The 16,237-nt window shown below is 37.3% G+C and overlaps 1 protein-coding gene across 1 annotated transcript in view; it reads right to left on the minus strand.

The window, feature by feature from the left end:
- LOC106934571 (ryanodine receptor 2-like) overlaps positions 1 to 15,972 on the minus strand; it is a 75,281-nt gene extending 59,309 nt beyond the window's left edge. The window contains exons 1-24 of the mRNA XM_015014560.1: positions 15,818 to 15,972; positions 14,351 to 14,470; positions 13,654 to 13,758; positions 11,946 to 12,020; positions 11,660 to 11,738; positions 11,421 to 11,533; positions 10,944 to 11,067; positions 8,810 to 8,906; positions 8,638 to 8,712; positions 8,370 to 8,526; positions 8,035 to 8,196; positions 7,803 to 7,924; positions 7,387 to 7,570; positions 7,185 to 7,302; positions 6,951 to 7,046; positions 6,700 to 6,818; positions 5,258 to 5,391; positions 2,693 to 2,934; positions 1,808 to 2,000; positions 1,413 to 1,632; positions 732 to 836; positions 530 to 633; positions 332 to 415; positions 42 to 201 (exon numbers count right to left, since the gene is read on the minus strand). Coding sequence (XP_014870046.1) covers positions 42 to 201; positions 332 to 415; positions 530 to 633; positions 732 to 836; positions 1,413 to 1,632; positions 1,808 to 2,000; positions 2,693 to 2,934; positions 5,258 to 5,391; positions 6,700 to 6,818; positions 6,951 to 7,046; positions 7,185 to 7,302; positions 7,387 to 7,570; positions 7,803 to 7,924; positions 8,035 to 8,196; positions 8,370 to 8,526; positions 8,638 to 8,712; positions 8,810 to 8,906; positions 10,944 to 11,067; positions 11,421 to 11,533; positions 11,660 to 11,738; positions 11,946 to 12,020; positions 13,654 to 13,758; positions 14,351 to 14,470; positions 15,818 to 15,865 — 3,036 coding nt within the window. The 5' untranslated portion in view covers positions 15,866 to 15,972. The remainder of the gene's footprint in view (positions 1 to 41; positions 202 to 331; positions 416 to 529; positions 634 to 731; positions 837 to 1,412; positions 1,633 to 1,807; positions 2,001 to 2,692; positions 2,935 to 5,257; positions 5,392 to 6,699; positions 6,819 to 6,950; positions 7,047 to 7,184; positions 7,303 to 7,386; positions 7,571 to 7,802; positions 7,925 to 8,034; positions 8,197 to 8,369; positions 8,527 to 8,637; positions 8,713 to 8,809; positions 8,907 to 10,943; positions 11,068 to 11,420; positions 11,534 to 11,659; positions 11,739 to 11,945; positions 12,021 to 13,653; positions 13,759 to 14,350; positions 14,471 to 15,817) is intronic.
- Between the last annotated feature and the right edge of the window lie 265 nt (positions 15,973 to 16,237).

Below are 16,237 nucleotides of genomic sequence, written 5' to 3' on the forward strand. Positions count from 1 at the left end.
CTGTATACAACCACTACAAAAAGATCACAAACAAATAGCACCTGCTCAGGTCCATAGGTCCATCCCTGTTTGATGCGCTCTCTGGCCCAGATATTATGATGGTTTTCGGCCAAGAGGGTAACCACATCCTTGTCAGCTGAACTCAGAGTAATTTGTCTTAAATCTATTGGTGCAGGCCTGTAGCCGCAGGGCAACTCATACCTGAAACGGATGACGGAGGAAAAATCTAATCTGAACATTTAGCATCAAGCGTTTAACTCCATCAAAAATCTAACTTGATTGTTATGACAGCAGGATATTGCATTCTTGAATACAAAATTAAATTGATTACTTTGTGTGTAGTCTCGTGTATTTGACGCGTTCTTCAGCGTGGTCATCTGCCAAACCAATGTGGAAACCAAGGGCAAGCACCGTCCTCCAATGGAAGTAACAGAGAAGGCAGTTCTTAAGATTTAAACTGTCTTGAAGTTCAACAAAGTTTTGATCTGAATTAGTTTTTAATTTTATGTTTTGAAGTGTTGGAGCTCACTTAAGTATGTCCTCAGCCATGTGAAGGTTCTGGTTTCTCTCTTGCTCTGGAAGCTTGGAGAACTCCACGAGACAAGGGTCGTGTTGTTTACCTTCGTCTTTCACCTGTTTGACAAAAAACGCTTGCCATTTCATACCAAAAGCAGAACTGAAGCACAGGAGTTAGTTCAATTTAAAAAAAAAAAAAAAAAAACTTTTCTTACTGGTCCATTTGTCCATCCGAGGTCAATTCTGTCCTTTACCCAGAGTTCATGAAAATGTTCTGCCATTTTTTCTCGGATGTCTTCAAGTTGTGGAGGTAACACAACCTAAGCAGGTCAACCTCTGTTAATGCACTACTGCAACTTCATTCAGGCCAGAGCACGGGTGTCAAACTCCCGTCCTGCAGGGCCACTGCCCTGCAACTTTTAAATGTGCCTCTGCTGCACCACACCTGAATAGATTAATTAGGTCATTGGCAAGGCTCTGGAGAACTTATCTACACAAGAAGGAGGTAATTAAGCCATTTCATTCCAGTGTTTTGTACCTGTGGCACATCTAAAAACTGCAGGACAGCGACCCGTGAGGACTGGAGTTTGACACCCCTGATCTACAGCTTATCAAGCTAGCAGATGCTGGGAGACTGAAGTCACTCCACAGTGAATTTCCAGTTTAACATAAAAACAGATTAAGAGGCACTTGCTTCAAAATCCACACTTACAAGCTTGACTGGAACTTATACCATCCTACAGACATAACCCGCATGATTTGTGGAGAAGTGTGCCCAAGTCAGAGTACAGTGCCCAGTGAACCGCATAGTAACTTCAAACTGGGTGGGAATATGACATTTTTACTAAATTTGGCTTTCTTTAGATGAAAAATATGCTTGTGTGTGCATATGTTACCTTGCTGATGTCTACTGGAGTGGGGATGAAGGTAAGTGGAGTGACTGGCACCGAGGGGCCAATGAGCTCTTTTTTTCCCTCTTCACAGTCCGAGATGTATTTCTGACACGGCTCCACCCTCAGTTTGACTTTGGGGAGCAAAGCCTCAGAGCATGAAGCATAGCCTGGTGGGGGCAGGAAGCGAAACTCTCCATGTCCCCCGCCAAACAGAAAACGAACCCTGATGTTCAGGAAAAGGACAAAAAAAAAGCCAGTAATGGTTTTCGATAAGTATTATTACAGTATATTTACTTGTCATTAATATAAAATACATTTAAAAAACCCAGAACATTAATGAGAGAGAGAGAGAGATTGAAAGAGAGAGAGATCAGTTTAAGGATTTTACCACTGCTGACCTGACTCCAGCTGAGAAGCTGACCACAGGATACAGAAGTCCATTAGCATTGAAGTTCTCCAGCATGCCCTGCACTGGCAGACCGTTGACCCGGAAGGAGATGCATGGAACCGTGAGGTCGAGACAGCAGCTAACCACATCATTATCTTTCAGCAGATGCGAGAAGGGGGAACTGACTTTACGGCCCACACAACCTGAAATTCAGGTCAGGCAGGATCAGGTCACTGGAAAGTGATTACTGGACGAAAAATTTAATCTGTAGTAAGATGCTCTCACACTGACTAAAAAGACAAGAAAGGCTAATGCAAATATGTATATTAAAAATGTTTTGTATTTAATGTGCCATTTTCCTTCATAGGAATTTTCAATGATCATGTGCTCCATAGACTGATGTCATTTCTTAATAAACTTTGCACTTCCACCAAGAATCCAAATTTACTCCAAACACTTCTGATTTCTCACAGTGATGCATTCGCTTTTTAAAATTCATATTATTGCACAGTGTTGTGTTTCACCTTTTTATTTAGGTGATATTAGTTTCCAACTAAAAGAAAAAAAAAAATATGAAAATTTGAGCATTGCATAGGTTGAATAAAAACTGATTTTTATCAGAGAAATTTTATGTCACAACTCTGTTTAGTGAACAAACAAGAAAATATCCCTCCTTGTGTAATGAAGCTCTACACAGGTTTCACTTTTTAATCTTTATTGATCATGCAAAGCTTCTTTCAATAGATGTACAAATCTACTCTGATGTGAACATAATAAATTGATATGAATATATATTCTGAAAGTGATACTAACGACAATGAACTGGGATTACAAAACCACACCGAAGTTATGCCGTTCCCCAAAAAGCACATCATAAGGACTTTGTCTGACTCACCTGACCACAGGTGTAGCCCATCGAAGCCAAACGAATAGAGGTCGTCTCCAACTCCATTGCCCCCCCATCGCTCTCCTCCTGTGGGCCTGGGCAGGTAGCCTTTGGTGAAGGCCCAGCCAACACGCAGGTGTGTCGGTTCAGCTGTGAGAAACGGGTCAGCATGATCAACGACCAACTCGTAGTACCACCTCCGATGCTGAGCCGAGGCCTCTCCCATGGCCAGGAAGATGTTTGCTCTCATGCTGCAGTGGGGGTGTTGAAGAAAGAAAGAAAGGGCAAAGAAAACAAAAGATTAGGGAACAGTATAATTTCAAAATTTAGCAGTATAGAGGCATTTGTCCAAATGTGGCAGTATTCAATAGTTAGACCTTGTTCAGTGAAAGCATGTTGAAAGAATAGGGGAAACTAATAGTGACACAGAGCATTTGGGAAACGCATTTCTGATCACTGTATCAAACCAAAGTCCCTATCAAGGCGGTACTTGCTCTTTAAGAATAAGTCAACTGCATGAAATAAGTAGCACCGTATCAAAAAAATTGTTCAGCCTCAAATTTCATCAATGAATGTCCATTCTTGAATAAATTAAATCGCATCTGTGGAAAAAATCCCAATGAGTGTATGCTGACACTTTGTTACATCAGTGAGTGATACTATCAGATATCTAAATAATTTTTCAAGAGGTTTTTTTTAATGTGTCTTTTTCTAAGTGGTAGGTTTCTCACACAAAGCGTAGATATTTTATGCCATCTAAAACAACTCAAGTAAATGTAATTTTGTTTTTTGTTGTGTGTTTTTTTTTTCTAATAAAAAAAAAACACTTATGTGAAGCTACTGTCTGCTACTGTGTAGATACATGTTCTGCAGGCTGCTACACTCTGGTTCCCGTTTGTTCCATTTTTTCCACCCGTCTAAATAAATGTCCTAAAATCATTTTCTGAGACGTTACTTCTGCTCTGCAAACTGGGATAAACTGGCACATCCATTTTGGAAAACAGAGCATCTTTTTAACTAAAAAATTATGAGAATTTAGTAAAAAAAAAAAAAGATAACACATAAGCAGAGGGTTGAGCAGTTTAAGTTAATTTGACTGAGAGTCCCAGAGAAAAAAATTAGAATTTTAGAAAACGTATTTTTTTTCTTCTCTGTTGACGTTTTTTTAAAGTCAACAATGTTATCTTCTTCACAGAATTATCAGCACAAACACAAATCCATCTTTCATACAAAGTTGTCGTGTTTTTGCCAGTCACACAGAGATACTGATGCTCTCCAATACACTCCTAACTTAAAAATAGCAAGTATTGAAAATTCAATTATACTACAAAGAAAAATTTCACTCCTGTCAACTTTATGTGCCCTGTAAGCAAATATGGATTCATTCATTAGCATGAAATGGCTGTGTGCTCTCACTTGATTGCTTAAGAAATGTAGACTATTTTAACCAGTTAAAAGGTTTCTCTTCACACTCCATTAATCAAGCGGAATATTAACTTTGACTTGGAAAAATTGTATGAGTCAAAACATGATAAAAAAGAAAGAGGTTCTTATACTTGAGTGAAAATGTGGAGGGCAAGGAGGATGATAAACTACGATAGCAGGAGAAGAAAGGCAGGGGAAGGGACTTCTGCGGTGCATGCATGATTAAACAGAGATAGATGTACACTCGGAGAGAAAAAAAAACATAAAAAAGAAGCAATTCTGCTAGTTTTCAAGAAAGTGCAGATTGAAAAGCTAAAACATCATAAAACCCCAAAGGAAAACAGGCAAAAGGGAAACTGCCTTTTAAGATCAGATTGGCACAGTGGGGCAAAAATTCAAAGGAAGAAGAAGAAGAACATGAAAGATGATGAAACTGATTAAAGTGTGTTCACAGATTAACTGAGATGGCTCATATCACCTCAGGCAACAAGTATCTACACCAATGTCCCACCGGAAAGGTTAGGATTTACACCTGTAACACCAACGATATGGAGCTATTTGATTATAAAGCAAAAATCACCACAGTCACAATTGTTGAATGCAATTATTCAATGAACTTGGATTAATACATACTACAATAACAACAAAATAATAGTATGCTTTCAAAACAGGATGTTACTGGACCTGGTTTTTGTAATGAGTTGGAGCCAAAACTAAAACTAAAGTAATATTTTAATAAATGCCTGAGTGTGATCTGGTCAGAAAAAAGGAGTGGAAAATAAACCCCCAAAAAATAAACAATTAACTGAAATGAAAAGACATTTTCAACAAAGGCCAAGAGGTACAAAAGACAATAAATTAACATTTCACAGAGAGAAAAACCAGGAACGATTGAAGACTACAAAGTATTATTAGCATGTTTCTTAAACCCTATTTTTATCTGACAAATTACAGCAAGCCGCCTTTGTTTTGTGACTTTTATGAGTTGTAAATGACACAAACTGACAAAACTCCAAACACGTCTGCATGCAGTGAAACTCAGAGTAAATGAAGAAGGACACGTTGACAGAAGGAGGACTCGGAGACAAATAACACTCTTAAATAAATTAATAAATCAAGTCTCATTTGAAGGAAAACCTTATGGAGTACCTGGTGACCTGATTAGTCAGTCGCGTCTGAAGTAGCAAATCTCTGTCTGGCAGCAAGCTGTCGCAGATGAGGTTCTGATTGGAGCGCACCGCCACACCATGGCACACACACAGCGAGCACAGAACCTCCAGCACCTGCAACACAACCAGTCAGCAACAACACCTCAATGAGTTCAAGTGATTCAGGCTAAAGATCACCAATTTCTCTACTTTCTCTTATGTCATTTGGTAAACTTTTAGAAATGCATTCAACAAATAAAAACCAACCGTTCTTTTCATTGTATGCCTCATTGTTTACCTGTCAATACACATAGTGCTCTCTACAGTTATTGGCCTGTTAAAGACTTATATGTCTCAAAATGAATTTAAAAAAAAATACATATTTTAGGCTAGCAGGACTATGCCATAGAAACATTTTAGAAAGCTTTAATTTCAGAATATTTACTTAAGGCATAAAAAAATTATTTTACATTAATAGAGAATTGCTTTACTAATGTCAAAAGGTTTGTTGGCCGTGCTTTTGCAAAACATTTTTTTCCCCCTAAAAGAGCAGCTTTCCAATAGCAATTTACAGAGTTGGACCGCACAGAGAGGAGGCTCTCTGCTTTTTCCTCTTTACTCATTCTCTGTAGATCATCCCGACTCCTCTCTTACATCACAGCTTCTCTTTGGGATTTAGGTTTGAGGACTGAGATTGCCCTGGAAGAGGGTTGATTTTGTTTCTCTTTAACAATTACTGGGTAGAGGGTTAGGGTTTGTTTTTTATTGTTATCCTGCTAAAAGATCCAATGATTATCTATTTTCAGTTTTTAGGTAGAGGTCAGCTTTATTTCAAATCTCCGAGTTCTCGTGGCTTTCGCAAGAGAGACAAGGCAACAGTACACCATTACTACCACACATGACAGCATGCTGTACTTAACAGACGCATGAGATGCTTTTTACGTGTCCTTTACTTTTACACCAAACCCACCCTGATATGACGGCTTACAAAAAGCTAAATTTTAGCCTTCATCACCCTTCAAGTTGAAAGTTTTAGAGGAGTTCTTTAAACTCCTCTAAAGTTTTTTCTGTTCTCTGTGTGGTAAAAGAACAGAAAATGATTATTTTCAGGCATCACTTCCACACTGTGGAATGACCACTCTTTGTTGCAGATCTATAACAATATGTTTGGGGTTTTTTAACCACTGTCCCCTTTCTCCACTAGTAGCCATTTTCCATTCCAGTAGCCAGACACTTAGAGAAATAGTCCTCTATTTTAAGCCACATTTCAAGAAACAGAAAAGTATGGAATCCCGTTTCTTTAAGTCTGACTGACTGAAAGTGTTATTTTTAAAATGTCTTAAAGTATTTCATTTATAGCACTTCATTTTTCAAAGACTATTAGAAAACATTCATGGTTGCTCAAGATTTAAATCCAAAGCAATTAAAAAAAAACGTTTCTACCTTGTTGTCGTGTCCATGCTTTTCCAGAAAAGAGATAATAGATTGAATGTGTCCATCTTTTATGACATTAATTGCCTCAGGACTCTCTACAAGAACACAGTGCAGAACCTCCAAGACTCCTGGGAATGTTAAGAAACATTACAATATAACAGAAATGCTGTTTTAACGACTATATTTTTAAGAAAAAAATGCATAAAATACAAGTGTAGCAACTGGGTAGAAAAAAAAAAGAAGGTCAGAATCAAGCCAACCAGAAGATGCTTCTAGATGGTCCAGTCTGCCTATGAGCCAGTCCACGGAGCTTGAGAAATGAGCACAGTTTACACGGTTCCCACGGATCAAAGCAGCTAAAAAAGAAAAAGACAATCAGGCAACCTGAATGAATTATTCACACATAAGTACACAGAAAGCGAAAGAAATGAGAGCCAGGTGGCTGACTTTAAAAAGTTAACATTAGTTAACCAGTTTCCTTTTAAAATTCTTACCAAGTAACTCATAGAACAAATGGACGACGGCCTCCCACTGAGCAGGATCGGTTATAGAAGAATCACTGCTGTAGTGGTGCAGATGATCAATGCAATCTAAGACCAGATCTATTACACCCTAAGAAGAACAAAGATAGTGTGTTTGGTTACTCTGAGAAAAAAAAATAAAACAGAAAAAACTATATCTACATTCTATTTCTACCTCTTCTTTAAACATATTCTGGCGTTTCCTAAGGGCAGCCATCTTTTTCTGTTTATCTTCATGGCTTTGCCCATCAAGTGGAGACTGGAAGTACTTGATGAGATCCTGGAGGCTGCAGGTTACCGTCTTCATTGGCAGACAGAGTGAGGAGAGGCTTCCTTCATGACTAAAACAGTCGAGTTTCCTAAAGGAGAGGCAATTTTTTTGCCGTGTTGTCACACATTTAAATGTTTCAGATCATCAAACAAACAAATCTGAGGCCTATATGAAAAGCTAATTTGCCAATTTTCTCAGTGCGTGTCTATCCAAACACTTTCAGAACTGAAACTGTAAACCACAACGTAAACTCTGACTCTTTCAGCACAGGTCTGTCTCTCCTCTGTTCTCAAACTACAGAATGACCGTGAATCAAGAACCTTATAAAGCGAGTAAACAAAGAGACAGTGTTTCGGATGAGTCCGGCGGTGTGAGATTCTTCTCTCTGAGAGCGAGATAACGTCAGTCCATCGTCCATGTGACCCTCGCTGTGCAAAATGGCCTGACAAAAAAAAAAAAAAAAAAAACAAAATCCTTTAAAATGCTGTAGTTAAAAAGCACCGTCTTCACCAAAAGTAAAAGGACAGGAAATTAAGAAACATAAAGTTGTACCTTGCGCACATTTCCACCCAGGCGGCATTTGGCATCTGTAGCTTGATAGGTTAGCCACAGTCCTGAGTACAGATGCTGAAGGTAACACATCGAGTCTCCATATTTGATTTCTGGGATTCCCATGCAATCACTATTTGTGTTTTTGCCAGCATCGAGTTTCTCCTGCCAGAAAATATTTGAATAAAAAAAAAAAAAAAAAATTCATAACATGTAAACTTTTCTTCTTCAATATAATTTGTAATCATAAACTGCACTGCACCATTTCGGGAGACAGTTTGCATCTAATTAAAAAAAGTCTTAAAAACATCTCATGTGTTTCTAATTATTTAATTGACCTTTGATGATCGGAAGCAGAAGGAGGTCGTGTTGATGTCGGCCTTGTCCCGATCGACTAGGTGCAATCCGTTTTCCTCCGTCAGACACAGGTACCTCCCCGTTGTTACATGGCACAGGCGAAAAGGCTCGCCCCAACATGTGTGCCTCCCACTCCACCTAGGAAATATTAATACAGAAATATAACAATTTCCTCATGGCATATCCAAAAGAAGCAAAATGTATATTTCAAGAGTGACAGAATTATTCTAAAATCTTCAATTCACTTACGCGACATGCAGAATTTCCAGCCTCCAGAGGGACCGTCCATGACCAGACACGGATCCAATCTCATAATGCATCACTCTAGATTAGAAAAGCAGCTGCAGTCAGAGAGGCGAGCAATGTTTTTCATATTTATTTATTCTCAAGCTATTATGAGAAGAAGTGTGTTTTAAAGGACCTCTGAAGCTCCTCTCCCTGCTCTGAACAAGGAATAGTCAGACAAGCATCACTATGGCTGTGGAGCAGACGCAACGTTTCTCCCCCCTTTAGATAGCCTGGAAAAAAAGAAAAACAATATTTTACATCATCAGGTTATTGGGAATTGCTGTCTATGCCAAAAGAAATTGTAAATACAGTTCTGACTGAACACAAGCCATTCTTTCATCATTTTCAGTTTAGACTTTGAGTTCATAAGAACATCCCATGGTAGAAATAAGACAGATGACACACGTCTGGAAAGTTTATTTGTGCTTAGCAAGTTGGAGAAAGTCATCATATTTTTATTTTATTTTATTGAGAAAAAATATGATGCTAATTCTTGAGCAAGTGAGATAAAAAAAAAAGTTAAAATTGAAGGATTTTGCAGGGGGGGAGGGTTATTTATTTTTTTTAAAGTAACTTTTAGGAAAAAAAATATATGTTTTTGCCTTTTTATTAAAGCAGACATGTCCTAAAACTATAGCATGAGTAGTCAGTGTTTATAAAACAAACAAACAAGAAAATCTAGCTCCTCTGCCTCTTCCCAAATCAATTACAATGTTTTTAGTATTAAAAAATATACAATCACATAATGAAGCTCCTGGAAACTTCAGAGGGATTTATCCAATCTAATATTCTTAATTTAGTCCTTTTGTAGCTTATCTAAAGAGTCCACATGAGAATCATATTTATGACTTCTCTCTTGATTTTCAAAGTGGAGTTATACATTTATAGAAGAAAACCCCTAAAGGCAAATTTAGCAGTCGCAGTGTTTGTACACAATGATTATGATCATATGAGAGATTTCAGATCAACAATGCAAAAAAAAAAAAAAAAAAAAAAAAAAAACTGGCTTAATCACAACAGCCACATTTTTGTTAGAAATCCTTCTATGTTTATATTAAATTTAGGATTTAGAGTTTTGCTCAGGAGATCAGCATGCAAGGAACCTGTGGACAGTTATGGACTCAAAGTAGAGCTGGCAAAAATATCAAACCACAATTCTCATCTCAACGTCAATGTATGCAACACTGCAATGAGAAAGGACAGCTTAGATGCAGTATTTGGTAGGTCATTATTTCAAATGATTATGCATTAATGATTTGCATATAAATTGTTTATTTGACCAGTTAGACTCACTCAAGCCAACACAAAACAGGAAAATGGGCAAGCTGAAAATTCTGTTATCACAACGTTAAACAAGATTATACCATTAACAGATTTCCCTAATATGGTGCAGCTCTAACTAAGATTTAATAAACGCTGCATTCCTAAATTAGCCAACTCCTATGGTAAAATAGATCGACAGAATAAATCATTCCAGATCACGTAAAATTGACACGCGGTTTTTATTTCAAAAAGATCACATTGCTGTAATGCTGTCTTTATTGTCGGGGTAAAAAAAAACAACAACAAAAATCAATCAGGCAGCTGCAACTCATTCAAAATCTGGATGCCAGACGTCTGACCAATACCCAGGAAATGAATCATGTTACACCAGTCATTAAATTGCTTCACTGTGAGTAACAGGGAGAGATTTAAAAATCCTGTTAACGGTCTATAAAACACTAAATTATCATCAGCCTGAACACAATTGCAGCATCTAAACCATTAGGTCATAAGAGAAGCATTCCCTCAGTGTTTACAAAACCTGGTATAAACAAGGGGAGACATTTAGTCTCTCTGCTCCTCAGCTCTGGAGCAAATGCCCTAGAAACTTAAGATATTCTGAGTATGTTGGCTGGTTTAATTGCAGTGAAGAAAATAATGTTTTCCAATAGAAGAAGAATTATCCATTTTCATTCTGTCTGAAGAACGTTGCAGTTTTTACTGAGTACACTAACATGTATTTTATGTAGAGTTTACAGGTTAATTCAATTTTTAATAATTATTTCTTCACTTGCTATTGTAGTTTTTTTTATTTTCTATGCGTATGAATGCTGCACAGAGACTCGCCTTGCAAAAAGGCAAAGCACTTGAGCTCGTTCAAAAAAACAACTGCATTCCTTGAACACACCAGACTCAGCTAATTTTTTTTTTTTTTTCCACAAAAAAAAAGAATAAATGTTTTGTTTATCAACATGCTTAGAGAACAAATAGAAAAGAAAACTTGCCTTGAGCAATGGCACCTCCAGAGCAGATGGGAGCAACACTCCAAAGAGTCTGCTGGAAGGAGGCACTGACAATCAGACTGTCGCTCAGGCTTTTGTTGTCAGATACAGGGGCAAAGGACAGATGCTGGGGGGGAAAAAAAGAAAATATGAGAAATGGGCTCATCAGAAGTAAACAACTTCTGATTTTTCTGCCACAATAACTGTTATCATAAGCAATTATGCAAAACACCTCATCATCTTCTGATTGAAATCAATGGAAATTTAGTAGATTATAGTTTCTGATAGTGAAAGATGATGAGTGAGGGGGGAAAAAAGCACAAGGAAAAAAGAATTGACAAAACACTAAATTTTTAATTGTATTATTTCCTTAACTGGGTTACACTTCTATAACCAACATTTTTTTTTTCCATTTTCATCAGTATGACTTCGGTCTACTTTAAGAAAGATAAAAAGCACTTTTTTCCTTCCTTTACTCACCAGATATCTCTCAGAGGAGACACTGACCAGTATGAGGTCATCTCCGACACGCACCTTCTCGCCCTCTGACCTCTGCCTGGAAGCCGGATGGACAGTCCACCAACATGCCTCTCCTGAGCCAGGGGCAGAATTTAGATGAGAGGAAGGTTGCAGGCTAAAACTCGAAGCGAAGAGCCACAAAAAGGACTACGATACATTAAATAAAAACATTATGAGGACAGGTAAAATCTAAATTATACCTGCTTTATCCTCTTGCAGACCCACGTCAAACGCCAACTTGTCAGGTGAAGTCTGAGACGAAGACAAGCAACTAAGATACTGGAAGGGAAATGAAAATGAATAAATCAGTATTTTTAAGACGTATAAAAAGAACATTTTAAAGTGTGAGGTATTTTTGAAAAAAGATAAAACTTTGCAATCCTTACTGACCTAAAGTAAGAAAACTTCAGTCTAAAGTCAGAATGGTGGTGTCTCTTTCTACAGTATGTAAATATCTGGGTTGTGACAGAATCATCTTGAACTCACCATGCCGCTGAAGGAGTGTGTGAACATCACTGCCTGGCCGTACAGCAGAGTGCGATGAGCAACTCCAGCTTTTGCCTGTAAATCACCATCAGTCAGCTTAAAATCATTAAAAACATATATATTTGTTTAATTTCAAAACACTGAGAACTAGAGAAAATATATACATTAAAAAAAAAAATTAGCCTACAATGTCTTTCAAAACATGCTGTGCTCGTTATTTTAACTTTACTCCCCTAAAATAAAACCATGTACAGTGTCACTATAAAATCAGCCTCTGCCGACAATTTTGAAGCTTTGGCTCTTTTTGTTTTCCATATTTTGTCTATTGGGAATTGAAGCTGCCATGTCTTAAAAAGAATGAGAAGTTTGAGATGCTTTTGCAAGAAATCTAGACACCTGGATGTGTAAAAAGAACTAATGGAGGGATGTGAGGATGGGAGTATGCATTTTCCATTGTATAACACAATCAAGTAACTATGTCATCTTCAATTGTTAGAAAAATTATGTACATATCAAACATTTCTTTTTTTTTTCTTTCCTACTATGCCTTTCAGTGTTTTATAAGCCTGGCGGGCCACCAGGCTTGACTTGTGCCCTGACCAGGCTAAGCACTTCTTATTTACTTAAATATTTTTAAAATGTTTGCATTTTTTAAGACTTTATAGTTAGTGTTCAGGCATTAATCTTCCAATATTTCAATAACACATAATTATTAAGTGATATTTTCAAATTTCCTGTCGATTTTAAACATTTTTTAACTGAGAAAATGTTAAAAAATGTTTACTTTTTGTTTTTTCTTTATGCTTCTTGTTCACAGCTGCACTAGCTGTACTAGTGGATGAGAATAAGACAAGTAAAACCTGATGAAAAAAATATGTCCAAGATGGATCCACCAACTGGACTTGATTAGCGCATTTACAGTGTTTTGACGTTCTGTCTTGTTGATTTTTTTTTTTTTTTTTGCTTTTGTTTACTTTTTGTTGTTTTTTTCTTATTGTTTCTTCTTCTATCTTGGCTGTTTAACCTTGAAAAATCATAAATAAATATATATATACATAAAATGAATGGTAGCACCCAACCAGTGGGCTTTGCAAGTTTTCTGGGGGAAAGCTTGCCTTGCTATATTATGCTGTTTGCAAACATTCTTAGGAGCGCTAGACCTACAAGTAGTTTGTATAACCTCAGAAATTTCATCATGTGTTTGCTAACTGCTGCTGCCTCTAGTCTGAAGGAGCTGAGTGGGTGACATGGGGGAGGTGGGAACTCTTAAGAAGCGTCTTACATATTTTAACAAGCAATCTGTGACTTCCTGTTTTGGCAGTGAGTAAATATGCTATGACACAAAAGTCGGTTTCCACTGACAGATCTTCAAGATCTTTCCCATTTTTCTTCAAGATGGGAAAGACAATACAACAAGGAAGTTACATACTTATCTTCACAGCTTCAGAAGAAGATACAAGAAGAAACTCTACATGTCAAAACTTTCCCAAAATGACAAGAAACAATAACTAAACAGTCCAAAACAATTAGAAATGTGACAAATTATTTCTAAGCAAAACATTGGCTTAACTCTATTTTATAATAAACATTCGCCGGATAATCTTAAACTAAGGTAAATCATGCCCCAAAATTATGCAGCAATAACATAAGCCAGCAAATTTGTTCATTAAGGTTCACTGAGAGCGAAAGGAAGAGAACAGATTCTCACCTCTGCTGCCAGTTGTTCGCTGTGGGCCAGCATCTCCTGCAGGGCTCGAACAGAGAGACACTGAGCCAGGATGAAGCCACACACAGACAAGTCTGGAGGAACATTCTGGCAGGAAATAAAAGAGCACAAAAACTTGCTAAACTACTTTCATGTGAGCCTGTTTCCTCTCCAGACCAATGATATAATTGGTAACAACAAATCAAATACAAATTGACATATACAAACCAAAGGATTGATCAATCTATATGCTTGGTTTACCTGCAAATTATCACATAGAAAAACCTTTCCATATCTTGCCATGTTACACACATTTTGAAAGCATTTTCATTAGATGTTATGCAATTGAACAGCACTAAATATTCTAAATATACAGATTCTAATTGAATTAATTTTGGCCATTTTAGCTAATTAAAATGTTTTGATCAAAATTATTATATACTGTGCTTCTTTTGTTGCTATTTTTTTAAAGCTACTAGACCTAATTAATTAGCAAAAATGAAAGTATAAGAAACAATCAGTTGTAAAGCAAAATAATGTTTCAAATAAATGACATTTATATTTCATAGAAAATTCAACAGCTCAATAAATAATAAAAAAAAAAAGACACTATCTGAGTCATCGCTGCCACTGGTGGCACAAAGATCAGCACCTCGGCGGTGAGGAGGAACAGTGAAATCACCAAGGTGGAGCTTTGTACCTTGCAGTTTGAAGTGGGCTCAAGCCTGCAAAGCCTGCTGCCAAATCCTTCAGCAGCAAGACAGAGCTTCAAATGTTCATTATGGGAGGTAAAGGTGCTCTGCAAAACCACCTCGTCTCCCTAAGGAAGGGAAAGAAACACACAGAGAGATGACAACAACAAGATATTGTGTGCAAAACAGATTTACATTCTGAAAGAAAATATTTCAGAAAAGAGCACCGATACGGGTGATGCATTTTACTTCTATTGAAACTGTAGATCTGGACCACACCCCTTCTATCTTATCTCCATTCAAAAGCCACATGCACCACGTCAACCCATTTAGACATCTCCATCTATTTAAAGAAGTGCAAGAAAAGGATCACAGATGACCAGGAATGCCAACACCTCTCTGTGCTCACGGTCCACACTGCCATATCTGGAAGGTACTGCTCTGTCTGACCCTCGATTTGACCGTCTTTCCACTCCTCATATCAGCAGGAACATGCAATCAGTCGAACACACTGTCCAGAGCTGAGGTTGCAAGGGGCATTCTGATGGGCTTGAGGATTCAGCTCAGCTGTACATCCAGCATGTCAAAATTCACAATGGAGCAATGGAATAGCGAATGGAAAAGGTTTTTGAAAGTGTACGTTTTGTTTTTTTTTTTTTTCCAAATTTTGGCACAGGAAAGAAATTACACAGTTCGGTTTGCATATCTTAGGAAAGGTTACTGTAAAGGCACCTTGTATTTAAAGAAATTACATTCTGATGAAAATATATATAGATGAGGCAGGAAAAAAAACTAAATATATTTCTTATGAACAGCAAAATTCCTGTTTCACAAACGTAACCTGATCAAACAATGTATTTCATAAATTGGGGTGTTAGCATAGATTTCTATTGCCATCTACCAACTAAACACGAGATTTGTCAAGAATAAAAGACACCTTGTATAGCAGCAAAACTATGGATCAATTAAACACAATTACTCAAAGTTATCTGCATGTGGTTTTATCTTACCCCCACTGTAACATGCTACTATCAGAAGGTAAAGATTAAAATCTGAGGACAACCAAGAAGAATAACATCCCGTAGTGAGAATGAGAACAAAAACAGCTTGAATTTTGTTTCGTTTTTACTCACAGTAACTGCAAAAAAAAAAAAAAAAAAGGTTAGAGAGCCAACAGGAAGTCTAAGGCAGTAGGTATTTAAATGAATTTGGGATTTTTTTTTTTTACATGTGATGTAAAAAACATTGCCAATTTAATACAAAAAGAAAATGAAGATTTTCAACTGATATCCTTAGAAATAAAATAAAAAATACTATATCTTGCTTTTAAATACATTTTATGTGTTGCCCTGAGGCAAATATATCAAAAAACATACTAGCTTTTTTTTTTCTATTAGAAGGTCTTTACAAATAATTTGACTTTATTTAGTATTAACAGTTAGCATCTACTAAGTTTGACATGGTTTGTGACTCACCGTTCGTAAAAATTGTCCCTCATCTTCAGCCTCTCCTGTGGCGGTCATTTTTTAATCAAAAGTAGGTCACATCTGAGGAAACTCAATGTAAGCATCTACACTGAGGAGACCCCAGGAGGCTCAGGAAGTTTGGAGTAGATAGAAAAAAAGAAAAAAGAAAACAGTGAGCAGGGCCTTCAGCTTGTGGGTGGTGTCACTGTTAACGACCAATTACCTCACGACGCCATTTTTGCCAGCTGCTGCTTCCGGGGGAAAGTGAAGAAACCATAGAGTAGACCCCGCATTGGCCGCTCCGGCGCAGGAAATACGGCGGCCATCTTGGAGCGGTATACCTTCCTACTTTGCTCAATCAAAACAGCAGAAGATGCCTCAGCACTGAGGGATATTGTTGTTCGGATCTATGGATTATTGATGCGAGGG

Source organism: Poecilia latipinna, unplaced genomic scaffold (genome assembly GCF_001443285.1).
Source record: "Poecilia latipinna isolate Pla-1442-1.1 unplaced genomic scaffold, P_latipinna-1.0 Scaffold69, whole genome shotgun sequence".
NCBI lineage: Eukaryota > Metazoa > Chordata > Actinopteri > Cyprinodontiformes > Poeciliidae > Poecilia > Poecilia latipinna.